The 11,703-nt window shown below is 42.8% G+C and overlaps 1 protein-coding gene across 1 annotated transcript; it reads left to right on the top strand.

Annotated features, from left to right (window-relative positions):
- Positions 1 to 215: 215 nt before the first annotated feature.
- snrpa (small nuclear ribonucleoprotein polypeptide A) lies at positions 216 to 8,105 on the top strand. Its single transcript, XM_048618284.1, has 6 exons — positions 216 to 440; positions 1,724 to 1,896; positions 2,572 to 2,739; positions 3,892 to 4,065; positions 4,701 to 4,789; positions 7,437 to 8,105. Exons 1-6 carry the CDS (start codon positions 368 to 370, stop codon positions 7,594 to 7,596), a joined length of 837 nt encoding a protein of 278 aa, XP_048474241.1. The 5' UTR covers positions 216 to 367; the 3' UTR covers positions 7,597 to 8,105.
- The last annotated feature ends 3,598 nt before the right edge of the window (positions 8,106 to 11,703 follow it).

Raw genomic sequence — 11,703 nt, forward strand, 5'->3', positions numbered from 1 at the left:
GTTGGTTTGCTGATCAAGGCATTGACTTTCCAATTCCAGAAGTTGCTACTGCACCGAGGCTTTGGAAGTCCGGGCAGCCATTAAGACAACTAGGGAGTGTGGTGCTGAGCTACAGTGAACAGGTTGAATTCTGCTGATCATCCTTGGTCTGGACTATAAAACCTTTTCAGATTTATTGAATGTCACAGCTTGCCATTGTTGATTTTTGAGTTCATGATCTCTGAGTTGAGTTCAACACTGAGATTTGCCCTAATGACGTTAGAGTGAGCTTTATTTCTTTTGAAGAGTGACATCTATGAGATTGACTTTCATTTGTGCTCATTTCCCTCCTCAGTTTTTTAATTTTAGTTAGCACAAGAGTAGAGCCATGTCTGCCCAAGAGGCCCGTCCAAATCACACCATCTACATCAACAATTTGAATGAGAAGATCAAGAAAGATGGCAAGTATTCAGAGATAGTCCTGGTTCAGCAGTGTATTCGTGTATGTTTGGATTGGGGACTTCAAGAGCAGTTGCGGGGGGAGACAATAAATGCTGGCCCAGTCAGCAAAGTGTGTGTACCATGAATGAATTTTAACAATCTGCTCTGCATCCCCTCATGTTTATTTAGTTTCTGAAAGGAAATTTCCCTCAACTATCCCTGCAGTGGAAAATTCTGACTAATCATAGCTTAAAACAACTTTCTCCCAGTTTCTTTATTGGAATTATTAATTTAATAAGTACCATATATGACCCGTTGTTTCGGTATGTTCAACAGGCATATGCAAGTCCTGTTATAGAGTCATACAGCATGGAAACAGGCCCTTTGATCCAACTCGTCCATGTGACCCAAGTTTCCCAAACTGAACTAGTTCTAACTGACTCCATTTGGCCAATATCCCTCTAAACCTTTCCCGTTCATGTACCTGTCAAAATGCCTTTTGATTACAACATTTAAAAGGCACCTGGATGGGTATATGAACAGGAAGGGTTTACAGGGATGTGAGCCAAATGCTGGCAAATGGGACTAGATTAATCTAGGGTACCTGGTCAGCATGGACAAGTTGGACCAAAGGGTCTGCTCCCATGCTGTACATCTCTATGGCTCTGTGTTGTAACTGTACCTGGATTTGCCACTTACTTTGGCACTTCATTCCACATACAAACCACTCTCTGGGCAGAAAAAGTTGCCCCTTGAGTCCCTTCAAATCAGTCTGTTGTCTATTTTGTTGAATATGTCCCAAATGTTAAAGAGCATAATGCTAAAGATGACCCCTCCCTAGCTCCAGCCTCTGTTTTGTAGAGAAAAGAGCCCCAGTCTGTCCAATCATCTCTAACACAAACATATCAATTTGTGCGAGTTACCTACTCGACCCCTGAAGTCTGTTCTATCTTTCAATAAGATCATGGGTGGTCTGATAACTCCACTTTGCTTACCCACAAAACCCCCTCTCCAAATATGGTCTCTCCAATGCCCTGTATAATTGAAGCATAACCTCGATTTTGTAACTATAACCACGGTTCTGGTGTCATTCTTGCAAATCTTACTTTGTTTGCATCTTCTGTATTGTTTTTGTAAGATGTTGACTGGGCTGTGCACAATACGACATCATGAATCCACCGCATTTACTGGACGTTCACGAACTTGAATTGTTGTTTCAAGTTCACGTTCAAGTCTGGTTGCAATTGTACTTGTGACTAAGTTGAAACTGAAGTTGATTGTGTTGTGTTTCTTCTCTTTCTAGAGTTGAAGAAATCGCTCTATGCCATTTTTTCCCAGTTTGGTCAGATTTTGGACATCCTTGTCTCCAGGAATTTGAAGATGCGAGGCCAGGCCTTTGTGATCTTCAAAGAAGTCAGCAGTGCTACAAATGCCTTGAGATCAATGCAGGGTTTTCCCTTCTATGATAAGCCGATGGTGAGCACTGTAGAGTTCTTTGTCCTAATATCTGTACTATATCGTGACATTAGCTTTTGTGCTTCTCAGCTAATCTGTTTTCCACTGCAGTTAGGCTGTGACTAATTGGAGCATAATGAATTTGCAGTACAAAATAGACCTGCAGGACCAAAAGGCCTATGCTATATTTGTGCTCCATGAGAGTTTACTGATCAAAGTAAAAGACTGTTCAGCCAGAGCTGGTCTCCTTTTGCACATCTGCACATCTATTTGTCAGACATATTTAATTCTATATTTCAGACCATCACAACAAGCTATGTTGCAGGACAAAAGGATGATGAGTTGATTTGCCCCTGCGTCCTTTATTCCTTTACCAAAATTGTTGTGTTACGTGTGAAATTTGGCTGCCTGACATTTATGCTGAGGAATTCAAGATGAAAATCTTTGGCATCAGGTTTCTATCTTCTGCAATATTCAAATTCTGTACTGCTGAACAACTCTTAGTCTGTTGTGAGAAGGATTTTTCTTTTGGCTGAGAAGCAGCTTAAAAGTTTCTTTGTGCCAATGCAGAGGCCTGTTGAATCTAAAACAAAAATCTTGGTTATTGTTTTCTACACTTTCTTTCTTGTGAGGTAACCCTTGTGGAAATATCCCATGGAGTTTCAGTGGTTTAACACAGTTTCCCATTGTCCACAGCGGATTCAATATGCAAAGACTGATTCTGATATTATTGCAAAGATGAAAGGCACCTACGTGGAACGTGACCGGAAGAAGGAGAAGAGGAAGGTAAAGGCACCTGAGCCTTCTGGCAACAAAAAGGCTTCAGCACCCCCATCAGCTAACGCTGTCCCCCCTCCTGTCTCGGTAAGTGTAGCTGGCTCTAAACTGGTTATGTAAAGACCTGCACATGTGTGTGAACTGTAGGGAAATGTTACTTCATTTCCTTGATAAGGGAAGGGGAAGTAGCACATGATGGGTCAGATCTGTGACCTTTATCTCAGTCAGCAGTACAGCAGAAGGAAGTCTGGCAATGAACTCTGCTGAGTTTCCTTCCTACTGATTTTAATTTATGTGGTGTCTTCATTTACTGTTGCGCTCAACCAACTAACTGAGGGCTTCGAGGTCAGCTGGTATTTGGTGTCCTGTCCACTTTCTGTACACGCACTCTTTCCAAATGAAATTTACTTGAGCCAACTGATATGTTGAAAATTGGTTGTGAGGAACATTCTCAACTAGATTTTTGGGGTTCGTTTGTGTCCCTCCATGACGACACTCTCTGTTTAATCTTTACAATTAATTAAATAAATCTGTCTTATTGGTAACTATTCTTCAGTTCTGCTGTTGAGTTTTTTTGGGGTTGGTGTTCCCATCTCTATAGGAGAAGCCACAAGTTAATCCCAACATTAGTTTGGCAGGTTTTCATTTGGCCCTGTTTCCTTTTTGGTGTTGTGGTTCCTCCCATCCCCCGGGTCAGCAACTGGCAATAGAAATATGTATTTGTGGTTAGGAGAATGAAGGAGAGCAGCATTTTAAAAAATAAAGCTTTTCCTTTCATATCTGATTCCCATGGAGTCCTTACTCTTTGATCTCAAACTTTGAAAAACTCCCCTTTTGACTCTACTTTCAGTCTTGCCCGTTGACTCCTGTATTGTTGTTGGTTGTTGATGTGCATTGAAGGCATTTTCAAGATTTAACAATCTTATTGAAACATAGACCCTGGGGGACTTGGCAGGTTGGATTCTGAAAGGCTGTTTCTCCTTGTGGAAGAGACTAGAACTAGGGGGTTACAGGATACAGTTTACATTAGTTTCCAATTTAAGACAGCAAGAAGATATTTGCTAAGTTTTCGTTCACACTATTTTGTTTTTGTTTTGAGAGAATTCTGTGCAACATGCATGCTTGCAGGGTGTCAACAGACATGTCCTGAAATGATTGCTGTTGGTTCTTGGCCGTTGTGTAAAATTCATTGACTTGTCTCCTGAGCCGTTGTGTTTATTTGGTGTTTGTTTGTCGTAGGGCATGCCCATGATGAGCCAGGCCCCACGGATGATGCCAATGCCAGGACAACCTCACTACATGCCCCCACCGGGGATGATGCCACCACCTGGAATGGCCCCTGGACAGATGCCACCAGGTTCCATTCCTCCTGGCCAGATGATGGCTGGGCAGATGCCACCACCTGCTCAGACGGTAAGTCTTCAATTGGTGTGGGAGGTGAAATGATGATAGAACTGTTGTTGTACCCACCCCAAGGGTAATCAACTGAGTCAGTTGTTATCAATTGGATGAGAGCTTGCTAGCTTCCTTCTGAATACTTGAAGAAAAAGTGCTTGGTACATGGGTATCCTTGTTGCCCAAGAACCTCTGTCCTTTAGGGGATTTGTTATTGGTGAGTTAGGTGAAATGCTTGGGCTGTGGTTTATTGATGCTGCCAGTATCTCTTCGCAATCTGGCATATGCCAGGTGCTGAACTGAATTGGGATGTAGCTTTTAGAGCACGACAGTTAGGACCATGGTGAGGGGAGCTAGGCCATTTGTCCCTCAAACATGTTCCGCAGTTCAGTTAGATCATGGCTAATTGCATCTCAATGTAAACTTCCTGCATTCTCCCCATATCCCTCGATCCCTTTAATGTGTAGTGTATGACTCACTCTGTATTGGGTATAGAGAGAATTGCATGTGGTGCTTCTCTGTGGGACCAGGTGATGTGTGTATGGTGCTGGTAATTGAGTGACAGGAGGGGTTGGTAGATGTTTGTGAAGTGGCTCTGATATTGCAATGACTTTTATGCCACACTCTTTAACTGCCATCTCTCTGGTTTCCAGGTGCCTGAGAATCCACCCAATCACATCCTCTTCTTAACCAATCTGCCTGAGGAGACCAATGAGCTGATGCTGTCCATGCTTTTCAACCAGTAAGTATGGGGGAATGGAATCATGATTCTGATTTGGAGTGGGGGTTGATATTAAGTAAAGATGCTGCTAGGTGGTGGAATTAAGCAGCAATAATGTCACACAAATGCCAGGCAATAACCATCTCCCACGAAAGGCAATCGAACCAATGCCCCTTGACATTCAATGGTGTTACCATCACTGAATCCCCAATTATCAACATCCTTAGAGTTGTCATTGACCAGAAACTCAACTGGACTCACCACGTAAACACAGTGCTACAAGTGCAGGTCAGAGTCTAAGAATCCTACCTTCTAACTCCACAAAGCCTGTCAAACATCTACAAGACACAAGTCAGGAGTGTGATGGAACACTGCCTGTTTCCCTGAATGGGTGCAGCTCCAACAACACTTCAGAAGGTTCATAATATCCAGAACTGGACTTCAGTAAAGCCTTTGATTAGGTTCCACATGGTGGAATACTTAGTAAAGTTAGATCACATGGGATTCAGGGTGAGCTTGCCAGTTGGATACAAAGTTAGATTTACAGTAGGAGACAGAAGGTGACGGCGGGGGATTTTATTTTTGGATTGAAGGCCTGTAATTAGCAGTATTCTACAGTGATTGGTACTGGCGTCCACTTTTGTCATTTTATCTAAAATATTTGGATGAGAAAATAGTAGATATGGTTACTAAGTTTGACACCAAAATTGGTGGTGTAGTGGACAGTGAAGAAAGTTGTCTAAGATTACAAAGAGATTTTGATCAATTGGGTCAATGGGCAGAGGAGTGGCAGATGGAGTTCAATTTGGATAAATGCTAGATGTTTGTTTAACTAAAATGCAACAAAGGTAGGACTTATAACTTCCAAGGGCCTTACCATTATTTGTATATCGAACAGAGACCTAGGGGTTCAGGTACATAATTTTTTTTGAAATTTGCGTTACAGGTAGACAGGTGATTAAGAAGGCGTTTGGCGTGCTTGTCTTCATTGATCACTCCTTTTGAGTGTAGGAGTTGGAAAGTCATGTAAAGGAGGTTGGTGAGGCCTCTTCTGCAGTACTGTCTAGTTCTGGTTTCCCTATTATCAGAAGTATATTACTAAATTGGAGAGGATTTAGATTAAAAATTTACCAGAATCTTGCTGGGACTGGAGGGTTTAAGTTATAAAAATGGCTGGATAGGCTGTAACCTTTTCATTGGAATATGAGAGGTTGAGGGGTGACCTTTATAAAGGTTTACAAAGTAATGAGGGGCATGGTTAACGTGAATAGCAAAGGTCTTTTCCCTAAGGTGAGGGAAGTTGAAACAAGGAGACATGTTTTTAAGGTGATAGGTTGTAAAAGGACATGATGGGCAACTGTTTTACATTGGTTCATGTGTGGAATGAACTGCCAGAGAAAGTGGTGGATGCAGGTACAGTTACAATGTTTAAAAGACATTTGGATAAGTTTATGAATGAAAGGTTTGGATGGATATGGGCCAAATGCAGGCAGGTGGGAATAGGTTAGTTTGGTGACATGGTCAGTGTGGACTTGTTGGACTGAAGGGCCTGTTTCCATGCTGTATGACTATGACAAAGCACCACTTCACTCTGGTGGTCAGTTGCAGCAGTGTGTACTATCTGTGAGATGCACTACAGAAATTCACCAAAGATCCTTAAACAGAACCTTCCAAACCCCCAACCACTTCCACCTAGGGCAACAGGTACATTGGAATAGCGACTCCTGCAAGTTCCCCTCCAAGCCACTCACCATCCTGACTTGTCAATATATCAATGTCGCTGTTTTGAAATCCTGGAATCCCCCCACAAAAAACACAACATTGTGGATCTATCTGCAGCAGTTCAAGGAGAGAGTTCACCAGGCAACTCGTGACAGGCAGTAAAAGCTGCCCCAGCTGACACTGCTCATGAATGAATGAAGTTTTTAAATTATTTCAGAACCTTTTGTTCTCCACACTCTGATTTGGGTGGGGAGACTTTTTTCTGTTGAGATCTCATTCCCTGAGTGAACTGTAGAGTTATCCCACTCCGCTGGTTTGTTCGGAAGGATGATGAGTCTCAGTGTAAGCTGTCTGGCTTCTGGGAGCAGTTTCATGTTGCCCAAATCTGGGAAAATAAGGTTAAACAATGAACCTTAGTAGGTTCATATCAAGAGATAGTAGGTGAAGAAACCAGGAAAGAGGCTACCACTCTGTCTCATGTACAGCATATAACCCTTAATAATTTCATGGGATGTGGCAGTTACTGACCAACCTACCATCTATTGCCTGTCTCTAATTTGCCTTGAAGGTGATGAGCTGTCGCCTTGAACTGCTGCAGTGCATGTGGTGGAAATACACCCACAGTGCTGTTAGGAGAGATTTCCAGTGTTGTGACCCAGTGACAGTGGGGGGACAGCGATTTATAGTTTCAAATCAGGATGGTATGTGGTTTGGGGAGCAGTTCTGAGGGAATGGTGTTGTCACATATCTGCTACCTTTGTCCTTCTAGATGGCAGAGACCGCTGGTTTGGAAGATGCTGTTGAAGGAGCCTTGGAGAGTTGCTAGCTGTGACAATCGGTCCTCCCAGGATAGTAAGGAGGGTACACGCTTCTCTTCTCCCGCCCCACCACCCCAACACACAACCCCAACCGTGTGCTTAATCAGTCTTTCTCTGCATTTTCTCAGGTTCCCTGGATTTAAGGAAGTCCGCCTGGTACCTGGTCGCCATGACATTGCCTTTGTGGAATTTGATAATGAGGTCCAGGCTGGGGCAGCACGTGACGCACTCCAGGGGTTCAAGATCACACAGTCGAATGCAATGAAAATCTCCTTTGCAAAGAAATGAGGGGTCAGGATGATTGAACTGGTTATTTCCAGCTTTATTTTCAAAAGCTGTTGTTTTATTTTCTAAATTGTGGGGTAACTGGCCTGTATTAGATTTTTAAAGTTCTGATGCTTCAGGTAAGTGTTAAGTGAGGAGACTCATCAGCTTTGCCCTGCCTATTGGATCACTGTTCATACCCAGGTGTTGGATCCTCCCCTTGCCCTATTCCTGGGTCCATCAACTGAAAAAATTCACTTTTTTTTTTAATAATGTCGAAGAGCAAATTATGGCCTTCTCCTCACTACAGGAAAAGGATGAATTCTAGTTCTCCACTTAACGGTATTACTTTTTGGATTTGGCTGGCCCTGTTTGGCTACATTTTTGAGTGAACGTGTCTGACTGGCTAAGGCAAGCAACAGTTTGGCTTAATCACACTGTGTAAGAAAGCTCTTCACCCAGAGTCTCCGTGACATTGCACCTGGAGCTTTCAAACTTTACTGAAATAACACAAATAAATTTTTTTTATATAACCACTGAGTTGAATGTTTATTTATCACTACTACGCTCTCAAACATTACAGGATTATGGAGCTTGGCTACTAGCCCTTTGCAACTCAAGGATCTGTCACTAAGATGGATAAAATATGTGGGAAAAGACCATTTGGCCTAACTGAACTATGACTATAACTCTGCTAAAGCCTCCTCTCTAGAATCTTGAGTCCAGGGTCCAATTATCCTCCTTCAATGTTAACTTTTTCTGTTCACAGGTGCTGCTAGACCTGCTGAGTTTCCCTAGTAATTTGTTTCACATCTTCAGCATCCATTGTTCTTTGTTTTATTAATCTGTTGGGGTTGTTTTGTTAGGTGACTATTCCACTGGGAAAGATAGTAATGAGAATTCACATTGCTCACTGTGTCCTGTCTGAACAGCGGTGGCCCCCATTACTGAATATTCCGGATTCATTAATTGATAGCTGCTGTGGAGGTATTTGAACCTTTGACCCCAGAGCTTTAACCAAGCTTCTGGATTGCCAGTTCAATAGGATTACTGCTACAAAGTTTTTGAGAAGATTTGTAGCTCAGGTTGTGGATGATGTTGTAGACATGCTCATCCAGTTGGTGGGTTTGGTTGCAAAAGTTTTGTCACCCTGCTAGGTAACAACATTCTGCTGGACAAATCAAGTAGGCAGGCAACCCAGGACCCCAACAATATCAATGAGGACACGACCATGAAATTACTAGATCTGTTCCTCAACCCACTTGATTGTCAATGACAGCAAATACAAACAAATCAATGGGATCCCCAATATCAGAACTGATTGCAGAAGCAATAATGTAGAGGTTAGAACAGACAGCGCTCCCCACCATACAACCCAAACTTTGGGTCCAATAATGTAGATGATACCTTTGTGATTATTAAATGCACAAAGCTAGAAGAAACCCAATGACACATAAACAACATCCTTACCGGGATAACATTCACAAAAGAATAGAACAACAACCGACTACCCTTCCTGGGCATTATGGTAGAATGCAAAAACAATGGGGGAGCTCCAGACTAGTGTATACAGAAAGACCACACATATGGACCAGATACTCATTACACTAGCAGCCACCCCAATGCCCACAAATGGGCCTACATCAGGGCACTATTTAAATGAGCCACAACACATTGCAGCAACCCGGAACTACGCAAAGCAGAACAGGAGTCTTCAAAAGAAATAGCTATCCAAAAAGTACAATCTGCTGTTACTTCTGAGACAGACCGCAACAGGAAGCCACATCGCGACCAGATTCATTAATCATCATACCATACATCAAGGACATTTCAGAGATGACCACTCAGACCCCTGAGGCATCAGAGTAGCCCACAAACTGACAACCACCCTACTACAGCTACTGATGAACATAAAGGATCCCATACCCAAAACCAACAAAACTGGGGTAATATACAAATACCATGCAAGAAACACTACATAGGCCAAACTGGAAGAAAATTGACAACACAGATGCATGAACGCCAACTAGCCACCAAAAGATACGACCAATTCTCACGTCTCACTATACGGACAATGAGGGACATGAATTTGACTGGGACAACACATCCATAATTACACAAGCCAAACGGAGACATGCCAAGGAATTCCTGGAGGTCTGGTATTTCAACTGGAACTCTTATCAACAAATACATAAATTGAATTAGACCCTGTGTACAAACCACTGAGAAACAGAACTGGAAGTAATACCTACCATCCCAGCAAACCGAGACACACAAATAACAAGCAGGACAGAACACTGACACTTCACCGGAGGCGCACTGATGACGTTAACTAGCAGAGTGATGAAACATTTGCAACCAAACCCACGGATCAGCGAGCATGTCTACAATATCATTTTTGTAACACCTAAAGCTGAAGTGATGCAGCAGTAGGTAAAGGTGCTCCATTTATTGAGCGTGGTCTGTAGCTGGTTTAATCCAATTTTTTAATAGCAGCAGACACTCTGGTTGCAGCCCTAGTTCAAATGCCTCTCAAATGGAGTATTTAGTTTAATAAGACCATAAAATATAGGAGCAGAAATTAGACCATTCGGCCCATCAAGTCTGCTCTGCCATTTGATCATGGCTGATAAGTTTCTCAACCCCATTCTCCTGCTTTCTCCCCGCAACCCTTGATCCTCTTGACAATTAAGAACTATCTCTGCCTTAAATATACTCAATGACTCCACAGCCTTCTGTGGTAATGAATTCCACAGATTCACCACTTTGTGGCTGGGGAGGTTGCTCCTTATCTCCATTCTAAAGGGTCTTCCCTTTACTCTAACGCTGCACCCTCAAGTGTTAGACTCTCCTGCCAATGGGAACATCTTCCCAATGTCCACTCTGTCCAGGCCATTCAGTATTCTGTTAAGATTCAATTAGATATCCCCCTCATTCTTCTAAACTCCACCAAATACAGGCCCAGAATCCTCAAACATTCCACATATGTTAAGCCTTTCATTTCTGGGATCATTCTTGTGAACCTCCCCTGAACCTGCTCCAAGCCCAAAATTGCTCCCGATGCTCCAAATGTGGTCTGACTACAGAAGGACCCTTTAATCCCCACTCTCTGCTTTCTGCCAATCTTTTATCCATGCTAGTACTTTGCCTCTAACACCATAGGCCCTTATCTTACTCAGCAGTCTCCTGTGTGGCACCTTGTCAAAGGCCTTCTTGAAGTCCAGGTAACTCCTCAAAGAATTCCAACAGATTTGTCAAGGCAAGATCTCCCCTCCATGAAACCATGCTGACTTTGCCCTAATTTACTGTGCACTTCCAAGTATTCAGAAATCTCATGAACTCCAAAATTTTAGCAATGATCGAAGTCAGGACAATTAACCTGTAATTTCCCCTTCCCTGTAGTCCCTTTCTAAACAAGGGGATTACATTAATTATTTTCCAGTCCTCTGGGACCCTCCTTGACTCCAGTGATTCCTGAAAGATCACCACCAACGCCTCCACTATCTCTCCTTCAGAACTCTGGGTTGTTGTCCATCTGGTCCAGGTAATTTATCGTTTTTCTAGCACTTTCTCCTTGGCGATGGCCACTATACTCGCCTCTCTTGAATTTTTGGGATATTACTCATGCCTTCCACTGTGAAGACTGACCTAAAGTACTTGTTCAGTTTCTCTGCTATTTCTCTGTTCCCCATTACCACTTCTCCAGCAGCCCAATGTCCACTTTTGACTCTCTTTTGCACTTTTATGTATCTAAAGAAACCCTTGCACTCTTTTATATTACTGACTAGCTTACCCTCATATTTAATCTTCTCCCTCCTTATTTTTTGTTGTTCTTCGTAGGCTTCCCACTGCCCTTCGCCACATCATATGCTTTCTCTTTTGCTTTTATGCTGTCCCTGACATCCCTTGTCAGCCATGGTTGCCTCATCTTTAGTATGCTTCCTTTTCCTAGGGATGAATTTTTGCTGTGTCTCCTGAATTTCTCCCAGAAACCCCTGCCATTGCTGTTTCATTGTCTTTCCTGTCAGGCTCCTGTCCCAGTCAATTCTGGTCAGCTCCTCCCTCATGCCTCTGTAGTTGCTTTTATTCAACTGCAATACCATTACATCTGATTCCACCTTCTCCCTCTCT

This window comes from Rhincodon typus, chromosome 39 (genome assembly GCF_021869965.1).
Source record: "Rhincodon typus isolate 14 chromosome 39, sRhiTyp1.1, whole genome shotgun sequence".
NCBI lineage: Eukaryota > Metazoa > Chordata > Chondrichthyes > Orectolobiformes > Rhincodontidae > Rhincodon > Rhincodon typus.

What these genes read in the sequence shown, in the direction of transcription:
- snrpa (XM_048618284.1), top strand. Translation starts at nt 368, where the DNA reads ATGTCTGCCCAAGAGGCCCGTCCAAATCACACCATCTACATCAACAAT. An exon ending in TGAGAAGATCAAGAAAGATG is followed by an intron (nt 441 to 1,723) that starts GCAAGTATTCAG and finishes TTCTCTTTCTAG; the next exon opens with AGTTGAAGAAATCGCTCTAT. An exon ending in TGCCACCACCTGCTCAGACG is followed by an intron (nt 4,066 to 4,700) that starts GTAAGTCTTCAA and finishes TCTGGTTTCCAG; the next exon opens with GTGCCTGAGAATCCACCCAA.